This window comes from Gadus macrocephalus, chromosome 16 (genome assembly GCF_031168955.1).
Source record: "Gadus macrocephalus chromosome 16, ASM3116895v1".
NCBI lineage: Eukaryota > Metazoa > Chordata > Actinopteri > Gadiformes > Gadidae > Gadus > Gadus macrocephalus.
This window is the reverse complement of record NC_082397.1, coordinates 4,504,151-4,516,753: the sequence shown is the minus strand read 5'-3', so window position 1 is coordinate 4,516,753 and position 12,603 is coordinate 4,504,151. Positions and strand designations below refer to the sequence as shown.

Below are 12,603 nucleotides of genomic sequence, written 5' to 3'. Positions count from 1 at the left end.
AGGCGTGGGCGACATGGAGGGGGGGCGTGCTAAGTGCTTAATGAACACACTAATTGGCCTCCCCCACTTGATGCTCGCCGCCCCTGCCCCCCAAGCCGGTTATTACCAAGGCTAATGTGTTTTTTTTTTCTTCCGCCGATTTCTTTTAAAGAGTGGCTTCCTATTAGGGCAGGATGTCATGCGCTAACACGTAGCAATTACGCACACCAAGATGCTAAAAATACATGACTAAACAGACAAATAGGTCTGGGGTAGGGGAAGCTGGAGTGTCGGGGAGGGGTGAGCGGGTTTATCCTGATTGGCCAGCTCCTTCAGCTTGTGTCTCCTTGACACATTCCGGGGTTAAGGGTTAACGTGCACGGCACGCACAGCGTCACGGCGCACGCACAGTGAAGCACGCGTAGCAGACACCTAGCCGACCCTCAAAGAGCGCACACACACACACACACACACACACACACACACACACACACACACACACACACACACACACACACACACACACACACACACACACACACACACACACACACACACACACACACACACACACACACATCCTCTCTTTGCACCACGATGAGTCATCTCTCCATTCACGTCACAGACGGATGAGAGCAGCCTTTGACAGGAGAGTTAACAGCCACGCACGGCAGGCCCTTTGTCTTCCTTCGAGAGGAGGCTGTGCACGTGTTCTCGGGAGGAAGGGACTCATGGTTCAGGGGCGTCATGGCTAGCGCCCGATACCAGTATCACCACAATAAACCCTCTCCCCAGCAGGGGAGTGCCAAAGCAGGGGCTTGGGGTGGCACAGGCCGGCCTCCTCCAATGCAACAATCGTAATGCCGTCCATTATTATCGCCCATATATTCTGCATCCAAAGCCTTGTGACGAGGACGCTGCTCGGACGCCTGGGTGGGGATGGCGGTGTTGCCCGGGGCACTGACCTGAGCCTCCTCCATAACCAAAGGCTAATCACAGTGTTGTGTCACAGACCACGCACGCGCTACGTCAAAGCCTCCACCCAGCTAGATCACAGAGACGTAGTGACAAAAGAGACAAAGGTATTAACCTGAGGGCATGAGGATTGGTGCGCGATATACAGCCTTTGCAACATGGACATAAAGAAAAGGGAAAGTAGAAAAAAAAAATGGTACTATTTAGGCTGGTATCTATTACTAGGCTATTATATGCACTGCTAGCTACGCTAGAATGACTACAATCCTTCACAGGCTCCATAAGTATAGAATTGGCAACCTTCTAGGCTGCTAGGTATTTAACAATTGATCATTGGCAAATGGGATTCTAGCAAGTGCTTCGCTTGAACGCTAACCACAATTGGAACTAGACTAATAACCTTGCTGTTAACCGGCTGCAAAGCACACAGCTAACTAAACTGCTCTCTAGCCATTCAAGCTGGCAGCCAAACAAAGGCTACCTAGACGGCTAACTAGCCTGTTCATCTGCCTGCTTCCTAGCCGGCTTACCTGGCTGCCAACTACGCCAGTCCCAATGGACAGAGCGAACACACCGACGGCAGGCAGACTTTCATATCCTTGACATCCTTACTCAAATCAAATGACCTGCCACTCAGGGTGGAGAGGAAATAAAAGTGAGAGTGAAAATAAATGAATAAATGAAGTGAAGGAGTGAACTGCAGGGGCTATCGATCCGGATGTCAATGATACAAGTCATAATACTAACAAAGCAAGTTGGGCTGGAGATCGATACCCTTCTGCGGCGACTTCAATAAATATCATAATCATTTACAATTACAGGCCTGCCAGCGATACCTCCTGCTGCTGCTGTGGCTGTCTGGTGCTCACAAAGCCTGGAGAGCTATGGATCCACAAAGCTCATTGTTGGCCGTCACAAAAGCCAGCGCAATCACCAATTGAGGAACAATCGCGGGGCAGAAAGGGAACGATAGCCATCCGGAAAAATAAGCATGTGTAACACATCTTAGTCAAAAACACGGGCCGTCTGCCGAAACCCCACAATCAACACTGTAATTATGGCAAACAGAGATTCCTCGTGATGATAACATATCGGCAAACACGACTCCTATTCAGTCATCTGTCAAATTAAATAGCGACAGACGCATGCCAAGTCACATTATCGGCAGCGAACGCCAAAGATGGCAGATGAACCGATTTGCGTTGGCTTTTTCTTGCATTTCCGGTGAAGGCTGGATATGTCGCAGGATAGGTGGTGGCTGAATATCAGTGGGAGATGGTATCGGTGCTACAGACCAAACTGATTTATTGGCAGGGGAACCAAAGCAGAACCACAATAGGGTGTAGGTGTGTGTATGTATACTCAGGATTAAGACAATGCTATGGAAGGATAACGGTAAATGGTACGTTCTTATGGGGTTATCAGCCGTTTATTACTGGTCTGTCCAGCAGATGGTGGTTCAATGAACGAAGCTGCCAGTATTTACTTATATTTAGTGGAAACTTTCATCCATAGAAACACGTCCTTAAGGAGCTGGTTGGAGTTAAGCATCTTGCTCAAGTGCAACGGATGCGAACATTCGGGTTCAAATCCAGAACCCTTTGGTAGGAGTCAAACTAACACCAACTACTATCCTGCTCCTAAATCCACCCAGAATCCTCCTAGTATTACCCAGTCGCATATTGACTGTATCGGAAATACCGAAATGGCTTCTAGAAAACCCCGGCCAGTGATGGTACATTGTCTGTCTCTATCTAAGGGAAAGGACAACATATTGCCAGTATCATATAAAAAAATAAAAAATAAAGTGTAGAAAAGGAAAGAAAGGAAAATGATTTAAATAAATAAATAACCAAGTCTGCTAAGTTTAAATGACATGGTGGCTTCATCATGTCGGCTTATTATTCATATTGTTTGCTGAGCAGAGGGCTGAATGGCACATGAATAGGAGCATGATGTTGTTTTTTGAAAACAAACGTCACGGCTGCCTGGATTCTCTTTTTGTTCACCACATAAAATAATTCTGCAGAGATGCACAGACAAACATACTCGTCACAATGTATTCTAATTAACAATCCCAGTCTTAGACATGGCTATGGACTGCTCACAAAACCCAGAGTGGCCGACTATCGGTCCAATACAGACATTATACAGTATATATTTACATACATTTGTCTTTTTTGCGATCGTCCTACTAATGTACTGTAGGTAATGCTAATGTTATGCAAGGTAATGTTAATCAAGTGCATTTAATCTAACGACTAGATTTTCATTGCACAGGAGTTGCATGGATGTTAGCGGGCGAACGGACATTCAGCTTATTCGCATCTGTTCAGGCTTCAACGTGTTTCCATAGTGACAACACACATGGTACCTTAATCGCGTTTTTGTTTATTAGTCTGCTTCCCACAGATAACGAGGGTCTAACAACGTTAAGACCCTTTTTAAAAGGTAGACATTCCGTAATTTCCTGTCTGGGATTAATATTTTCTAATATTTTATCTGTATGGGTCGGTAGAGATAGGTAGAGATGAGTTGGAAGAGAAGGGTTAGTAGAGATAATGATTGGTACTAGAGATGAGTTGGAAGAGAAAGGTTAGTAGAGATAATGATTGGTACTAGAGATGAGTTGGAAGAGAAAGGTTAGTAGAGATAGTGATAGGTTGAGATGAGTTGGAAGAGAAGGGTTAGTATAGATAGTGATAGGCAGAGATAAGTTAAAAGAGAAGGGTTAGTAGAGATAGTGATAGGTAGAGATGAGATGTTAGAGAAGGTTTAGTAGAGATATAACTAGGTAGAGATGAGATGGAACAAAAGGATGCGCACAGATAAATAGATCATTAGAGATGAGTTAGAAGGGAAGTTAGAGATAGAGATCGGTAGAGATGAGTTGGAAGAGAGAACAGACAGAGATCAGTAGAGATGAGTTGGACGAGAGAACAGACAGAGATCAGTAGAGATGAGTTGGACGAGAGAACAGACAGAGATCAGTAGAGATGAGTTGGAAGAGAGAACAGACAGAGATCAGTAGAGATGAGTTGGAAGAGAGAACAGACAGAGATCAGTAGAGATGAGTTGGAAGAGAGAACAGACAGATCAGTAGAGATGAGTTGGAAGAGAGAACAGACAGAGATCAGTAGAGATGAGTTGGAAGAGAGAACAGACAGAGATCAGTAGAGATGAGTTGGAAGAGAGAACAGACAGAGATCAGTAGAGATGAGTTGGAAGAGAGGTTAGACTTAGAAATCCGTAGAGATGGGATTGAGAAGGGTCAGTACAGAAAGAAACGGGTAGCTTACCTGTGATACACTGAAACTGACCATCCTCTCGTCTGATAGTGAAGGCTTCCCCTGGGTTGACCTGCACCAGGATTACCTGTGGACACAAAGCAATCAGGTAAGAAACCAATTTCTCAATTTCAAAATCAAACACGCGTGTTACATGGAACTGCACTACTGTGTTTACTCATGGCAGCATCTGCTTTTTATTTGCCATGAAAATATAGTAAAAGGGATGGCTAAAACAGATAAGTAGTTGATAAAACCAACCCCCTGGCAAAACTATATGGCCCTATATGGATATGAATTATCAAGGATAATAAAAAAAAAAAAATATAACATTTTATAACCCAGCCCAGGGATTGTGTTGCACAGGGGTCGGTTATTCTCCATCATTTTATTTTTTTATTTCCCTGCAATAAGGCGAAATGGCTCTGAACTGCTTTCGCTTATTTTTATAACGGAGAGTTTTATAACGAAGAGTTGTGATGACGGAGCAATAAGGACGATAAGGACTTTAACACAGGAGCAGCCCGGGGTCCGTCATTAACATACGGCTGTGTGTCTCCACCGTGTCAACAGCGGGCTGCTGCCGTCATCAACTGCCCTCTCCGGCCACATTTACCGGCTGCTTTTTTTAACGTGGCATTTTGTTTTTTTTTCGTGAAAGGTTTTATTTGACCAGATGACAAAAAGCGCAATCGTATAACAAAAAAGAAGAAAAGAATACGAGGGTGTGACGACAGCGCTGCAAATGTAAAAAAAAAAAGTAAATGTGTCTTCATATTGATATGTTAACAGTATTTAACAAAATTAATGCAATATGAGAAATATGTAAAATACATACATAATAACAGAAATATTCTGGATGCGAAGAATACAACTATGATTCCACACAAATAATAGGCAAGAAGAAAGTGATTATATTGACAAAATTATAGTTGATTTGGATCAAACGTTATTACCGGTATTTGACAATATTGCCGCACATCACGTTACAAATGGGAATGGGAAGGCAGAGAAGGCATTCATTCAGTCTCACTCATCTGAAAGAGCCTTATAACATTCAGAGATCAGATCGCATTACTGAAAAAGCAGCATTTTCAGACGATAAACCTATATTACCATCTTACAATAACCAAGGTCCCAGGGGACTCTTCGTCTCATATCCCAGAATGATTATATTGCCTGGTTCCATCTAAAATAATGGAGGCTCCGTTCGGTTTCTACCAGAGAAAGGCAGCCAGATCTACAAGTGGTTCCCTCTCCCCTCGCCTTACAGAAGGCAAGAGGCAACACAAAAGAACAGATTCACTCAACTATGACATTTCTTTTAAAGTACGCATGTAAAAATGACAGCAAGCTTTTTAACATCAGTTGAATAAAACGTTGTGCTAGACTCAAATCCCCCCACTAGCGTTAGCTCGGTATGGATTTTAAACAGAGAGGAGGAAAGAAAAAAGAAAAAAAAAAAGGGAGAAAATCCACAGGTTGTTCCACACTGCAGCCTTCGCTACACAGCCTCAAACCAACCAACCGATCCATCCCCAAGCCATTGTCTCTCGGAAGCAGAGAAGAAAAACCCTGGTTAAATAGAAACAATACATAGACCCAGACGACGTGGAAGTGGGAGTGAAGTCAACAGCAGCACGGTGACAATAAGATCCCTATTCTCTCCGTCAAGGTGGTAATTGAAGGCAGCCAGGAGGCAGCTTCTCCACTCCGCCCGGGGCTAATCCTAATGCTTTTATCTGCCCGCATCCGCGCAACGCTGAGCACACCCCGGCGCTCCCGACGCGGACCGCCCGCCACCGCGCCCGTTACCTCGCTCTTGTAGAAATCCCCGTCGTAGCACCTGGCCTCCCACGGCGAGGGGCTCGGGCTGCGGCGGTCTCCCAGCACGGCAATCGTCAGCACCTCCATGTCGGACATGGCTCTCTATTCATGAGGCTTGCGGACGGAACGGAAGAGCCCCTGTTCGACTGCCCCACACACACACACTCGCGCTGACATGCTAGTGCACACCCACGCCACCACCGATGGCAGCACTAGAGCCGGCGTGGCGGAGCAGGGGGCTGTGATTTGCGTGACGGCGGTGGGGGAGAGGAGGGGAAGTGGTGAGGCGAGGGAGGCGGGAGGAGGGGTGAGGGGAGCAGGAGGAGGGGGAGGGACGAGGTGGGTGGGTGGCCACGGGAGATCTCATTGAATCAGAGTCAAAGCTCTCCCCGGCCGGCTGCTTGTGTTACCCCCACCCTGTTTCTGTGTGAAATAAACACCTCTCTTTTGTTGTGTTGCTTTCATCTTCCCCTCCCTCCCTCCCTCCCTCCCCTCTCAGTCCCTCTCTCTGTTCATCTCCCTTCCACACAACCCCCCCCCCCCCACCCCCAACTCAGAACTCAAATCCAAAAATCAATACCAAGCCATTCTTGTCCCTTAGATAAATAACGATTACAACAGGGATGAAACGAGGAGGGAGGTAGCAGAAGGGAGAGAAGCAAACAGGGACAGAGAGAGACTTCTATGAGACTAGTACTTACTGTTGCCCGCATCTCCTTCTCTCATCCAGCCGATGCTATTCAAGCGGTCACAAAAAAAAAAAAAAAAACAAGAGACGGCACTCCCGAGTCTATAAGTCCCTCTCCCTCCTCTCCCAAAGCCTCATGGGAAACCACATGACCCTTCTAATGAAGCGAGCACATCTGGCGCTGGCTCAAACTGCTGCCGAGCGTGTGCCTGCCCACACTGCTTCCACAAACTAGCTTTTACAGAAGCAAAAAAAACTAATAAAGCCCAGCGCCAGATGGACCCAGGCAGCCAACGGACCCGTGGTGCCCAGGAGGAAGTGGCACCGTTCTGGGGGGGGGGGGGGGGGGAGCGTGCAGGGGGGAGGGGGGGGGGGGGAGTTGGGGGTAAGTCTCCCGGCGCTGTGACTTTTGGCCGGAGGACTCCTGGTCCCCGGGGCTGGCGGTGAGAAGTGGCAGCCCGCGTCCGGCTCCTACGGTCTCCCAGCCTGGCGAGCCTCGACCGCTGCCGACCACGGCTCCCAGGGAAGATGAATGTGAAAACGCGTCCTTCCTTTCCGTTCGCTCCGCCACAGCCTCAGCCACCCCGCCAGTCTCCACGGCAACCCCTCAACAAATAAGCCCCTGCGACGACGACGACGACGACAACGACGTCGAGGAGGAAGCTGAAAGCACAGACGCGCGGCTCTCGTCTCCCTCCCTCCCTCTCTTTCTCTTCCGTTTAGGAGAGGGGGCGAGAGAAGTCTCGGGGAGATCCCCCCGGTCGGTTTCTGTGGTTCTCGTTTGTTGTGTTCTTGTTGACTGTGTGTCAGTGGCCGATAGTTTTGTGCGCACTCCACCGCGCCGCCGACAGAGCCCTGGCAGCGTTGGCCGAGGTGGTGGTGGGGGAGCCAAGTGTGGCTACGCTACAACCCAAAGACCAATAGAAGGTAAACGGGGTGTCATGCTCTACGTGGGCGCAGGAGTAGGAGGGCTGGGATTAGGGTGCTCTTTCTGCTTTTTTCTTCCCCAAAGACAACAAAAGATCCCACGCATTGATGATGGCTGACATGTACGATGACTATGCGTTGGCACCCCCCCACTTCCTCTCCCCTCCACCTCCTCACAAACACAGCTTTGGTTTCGGTTAGGTGAGTCTCATTCACAAGACTACACACACCCTCTGGCAATACTGCTCAACCGGCTTTAACTCGATAAATACTCCAATATCCTCTGATGTATACACACACTATTAATCCTGTGATACACTTATCACTGCTCCATTAACATCACCTCTATTAATACTCAAATCCACTCCTCTGTTAATACTGTGGTACACCAGTATTAATAGTATGTACTACGCATATAACAGTATGCATATATAACAGTATGCATATAACGGGATGTACTATGTCAATACTGGCCAATGCTGGTCTAATAACATTAGTAATGTAAAAAAAACTATTTATCAATATTCCGATACACATGCATTCTATTAATACTGATCTGTTAACATAAATACTGCATGTTTAATTTTCCAATATACTATTAATACGGCTATAATCCGTAACATAATCTGTAATATAAACACATCAAACACTGATAAATTAATACTAGGAAAATCGAATCTAGTATACTATCATTATACTAATATTCGTATACCATCTTCCAATAGTCAAGATACCCACTTAATACCAGTATGCCCTTTAAATATTTGGATGCCACCTACAAATACTAGAACCATTTATTCTAAAACACATCTGTAAAATGACTACTACTTTATTAAACACACGTTTACAATATTATTACAGCCTCTGCGAATATTGGGATACACTATGAATATTTGCATAATCTATACATACTGATCTTCATCCACTATTACTCCTGATAAAAGATTGAATACGATATTCTTGTAACACTGGGATACTCTACTGCTACAGGGATACCCTATTAATACTGATTTGCCTTGGAAATATTAAACATAACTAATGTAAAATTATGTTCAAATTATATAAACCTTGTTTACAAAAATACTAGACGATTGAACAGGAATTTGTATACTTTCTCCTTGGACCTAGAGATCTCTACCATCTTCGCTAGTTTGCATTTGCATTGCCACCGTAGCCACGAAGTTGGATACTGAGGCCATGCCAATCTACTGACTTCTTTGTTGTCGATTCCTTTAACCGTCTTGCAGCCTTGCTTGCAGCCTTGCAGACGTGTCCACAAATGAACTTGGTTTCTCCCGCTATGGCTGACTTCAGCAATGGCCAATCCTAAACTCTGCGCGATAGTCATTCTCCCTCTCCTTTGTTGTTACTACCCACGACGTGAAAGTTTCCCCAAGTATCATGTACACGTTTTGGCTCACTGACTGTATGCTAGCTAAATCGATGCCTGAGGTGTCCTTAAAATAATTTATTCTTCATCAGAGTTCAACAGCACAGTTCAAAAACCATTACAGAAGAGACAAAGGAAAAAAAAAAGAGCAGAACAGTGCAGGCTTGTCTTCCAGGCTCCAATGACCAGCTGGCGTCCTCAGAAGTCAAGAGGAGGAGTTTCTCCATGAGGGAGTACAGTAAAAGGGCTGAGGTTGCAAGTATTATCTCACTCCCCGACACTCCCGTCATCTTTCATTCACCCTCAAAGTGCCTCGCTCAAAAAGCTGTTGTCTACCTCTTTGCAGTGTTTAACAACAGAGCACCAGAGTTCACAGAAGGCTCCCCATGGACACAGACTTACACAATACCATTTTTGAAACGCCTTCTGTGTTGGAATCCACTGGAAGATGCATTTAAGAGACAATGACTTTCGGGAGGGTTTCATGACTATTTGCATTTCCATGTGGCAGGCTCTCTCCCTTGCTCCCACTCAATGAGAGCCATTTCTCTTTATTTCTACTTATGGCACCACGGCTGCCTAATGCACTACCATGAGTATTCAACAACACCACAGTCTGAATTAATTTTCTCAACATCTATTCCCATAAAATATGATACTTACTCCAAATGAAATTACTTTAACCAGATCAAAACACAACAGAGCCATAAGAATATCATAAAACCTTAGAAATGTGCACAGCAGACCATTAAATCTGCTGCAGTTTATAGCGTTAAGTCATTTGCTAAACATTAATCACAGCTTCCTTCGCAACAAAACGTGAAGCGTTTTGTTTTCATCAACATGTTGTTGATCGTAGTGTGATCAATATCACACACCGAAACTTCCTGTGGTCAATGGTTAGTCGCAGATAAACAATACAACCTTTGGAAGTTATTCGAGTCAAATGTCTACCTTGCTACGTTTTCTGAATAAAAGGAAATGAAAGTTGGACATTCCAAGAGACCAGCCATGACAGAGTTCCAAAGAAAACTGCCTGCGTGAGTAAAAGAAAATACCCCTCAACTGCCAATTTTTTTTCTTAAACGTCACGATACGAGACATTAACGAACTGGTGTTTACAAATGAATAACCAGGCACAAAACCAATACCACCAGCAGACTTCATTTGACTTAAACTTATTGAGACTTTGGTTCGAACGGTCGTTCAAACGTATTGGTTTTGTGCCTGGTTATTCATTTGTAAACACCAATACCAGGGAAGAGAGCTTTCAAATGTTTCCCCTCGATGGATTAATAAATAACATCTCCTGGTAACAGCTCATGCCAAAGCCCTCAACATCAAGCAACATACATTTGGTGGCACGGGGAGCCACCAAACGATGGCAGCTCCTGTACTACTACTACTGTAGAGATCAAAACAACCTGCCAACGAGGACCTGTTCGGGAACCCTGCAGAGATGGACGTCCACTGGCTGTAGAATTGATTGCATGGCCAAATAAACACCACACTGCATAGAGCATTATACAGTGGGAAAACACCCTTCAACCGTGCTCAGAGAAGGACTGAAGAAAATTTACAGAACCTTCTTTTGGAGCTGAATTAAGATGTTTGATTGAAATTGTGTAATAATGTCAAAGATGGAAGCTAATGCCGAAATGACACACACGAACACATTATCAAATCAACCAAAATATACCTTGAATAACAGACAGTTTCTATGTGTCTTTGAGAAACTCTTGCTAGAATTGCCATGAACTTGTCGACATGTTGTGATGTTGTCATCATGCTGACCGGCGATGGAAAGGCCAAGTCTATTAGCAGCGGTGGTGGATATTTTCACACAGAAAAGACTGTGGTTTCAAACAAAAGAATGACAAGGGAACACGCAAAAGCAACAGGACCGGCAGCAACAGATTAACAGCATGAAGCCTTATTTGAGGACTCTAAATCCCCATGGCGACTCAGTAAAGGTTAGATATCACATGGATGGCTGAGCGCGTCTTATGTGCACCGTCTTCCTGGTCACGCACAAAATAAATCAGGGACTCAAAACCGCTAGTGTACCGACCAGGCCTACGTAGGCAACAGACTTTATAGTGACCACGGTTTTGATTTGCACCTGCGGCCCTCTGTTGTACAAATCAATTCCTCCCCGACCACTTTCACGTACGTCGTAACAGTTGTGTACATAAGAAGAAGTTACAAAAGGCCACCAAGTTATTCATTCACTTAATACCACTTTGCACGATCTGGTTGGATGCATCTAAACAATCCGTTTTTAACTGCCCGTCGAACGTTGGATTCAGTGGACGCCTCATGCCAGAAGCGGTGTCCCCTCTTCAGCACCATGACGTCTGTCCTCAATCAAGCAGAGAGAAAGGCTGAGTGAATACGTTAGAAAAATAAATAAAACAGTGTTCCCGATGGGTTAATGTGCTGCCGGGCCAGGTCCTTGCCCGTGTCGATGCGAGGCGCATGGATGAGTAGCAGGCCACCTCGGAGGCAGGCGGCGGGGGCTCTGCTTTATTGCCCAGGAGACCAGGCCTGTGATCCGACGCGCCTGGCTTTTTCACCCGGTGACTCAGGGCTCGGGTTCCTCACGATTTGTTCCTCTTTAATTGTTTACCGTGTACCAGCGGGGCCCGGCAGCTGGACTGACAGGAAGCTGGAGCAATTTGATGGGGGAGGGGGGGGGCAAAGGAGGGAATGGAAAGGGTGGGGGGGGGGGGGGGGGGGGCAGCGATGGAACCAGCCAGGAGCTAATGCAGTCACTCGGCGGGAGCTGACGACATAAGCGAGTCGCTTGTACCAGTCAAAGAAATGTGATGACCCACACTCCTGGGTCCCTGGGATACTTCAGTGAGAAAGCAGGGCGGAGAGAGCGAGAGGGAGGGAGGGAGGGAGGGAGGGAAGGAAGGAGGCAGAGAGAGATGGTTGGAGCCGGGTTTTACTGCTTGTAAATATTGCTGGATCACTTGCACAATGGAAAACCCAAAGCGCAGTCTGGTGTTTTGCCAGTGGAAACACAAACACAGGCGTGTTTTGCTCACTGCATCTGTGGTCCTTGAAAAAAATAAATAAAAAAGGGGGAACTCTTCTGGCCGAAGTCGGTGAACGATTACATTGTTCTGTATACGTTGCTGGCATTGTTCTCCAAATGATAACGGTGCAGTACACCTCCACAAGGCATATCAGTATTTCAGTTCAAAATTCTCATCCTAAATAATATTGTTGTTAATGGTTGCCAATGCAGCCGGTGGATTGATTCATCCCCCATTCCTGACTCTGTTTCGAGATAGAACCACGTGTGGTTGGATCAAGAAACAGGTCCAACAGATCACGGAAAAAAATGACCAAGCCAGAAAATTTCTTGTTAAAACAATAACAATCAGAACTGAGGTATTAAGTATACTTTCCTACGAACGAAAAACAAGACATAATGCTGTTACCGGTAGGATTATGATAATAAGCAAGGTAAAGTACCTTCAAACAAAACTAGTATTCTTCTTCAGTTTGGATTACAATAC

General features: G+C 45.7%; 1 protein-coding gene across 4 annotated transcripts in view; it reads right to left on the bottom strand.

Annotated features, from left to right (window-relative positions):
- The window catches only part of fndc3a (fibronectin type III domain containing 3A), a 74,813-nt gene that overhangs the window by 43,015 nt on the left and 19,195 nt on the right, over nucleotides 1-12,603 (bottom strand). For 2 of the 4 annotated variants that reach the window (XM_060075356.1, XM_060075355.1), the window contains exon 3: nucleotides 4,254-4,329. In XM_060075356.1, the coding sequence (XP_059931339.1) occupies nucleotides 4,254-4,329 (76 nt within the window). Of the gene's footprint in view, nucleotides 1-4,253; nucleotides 4,330-6,056; nucleotides 6,280-6,769; nucleotides 6,813-12,603 lie in introns of those variants that run through there. The other 2 variants (XM_060075358.1, XM_060075357.1) reach the window with 2 other exon arrangements.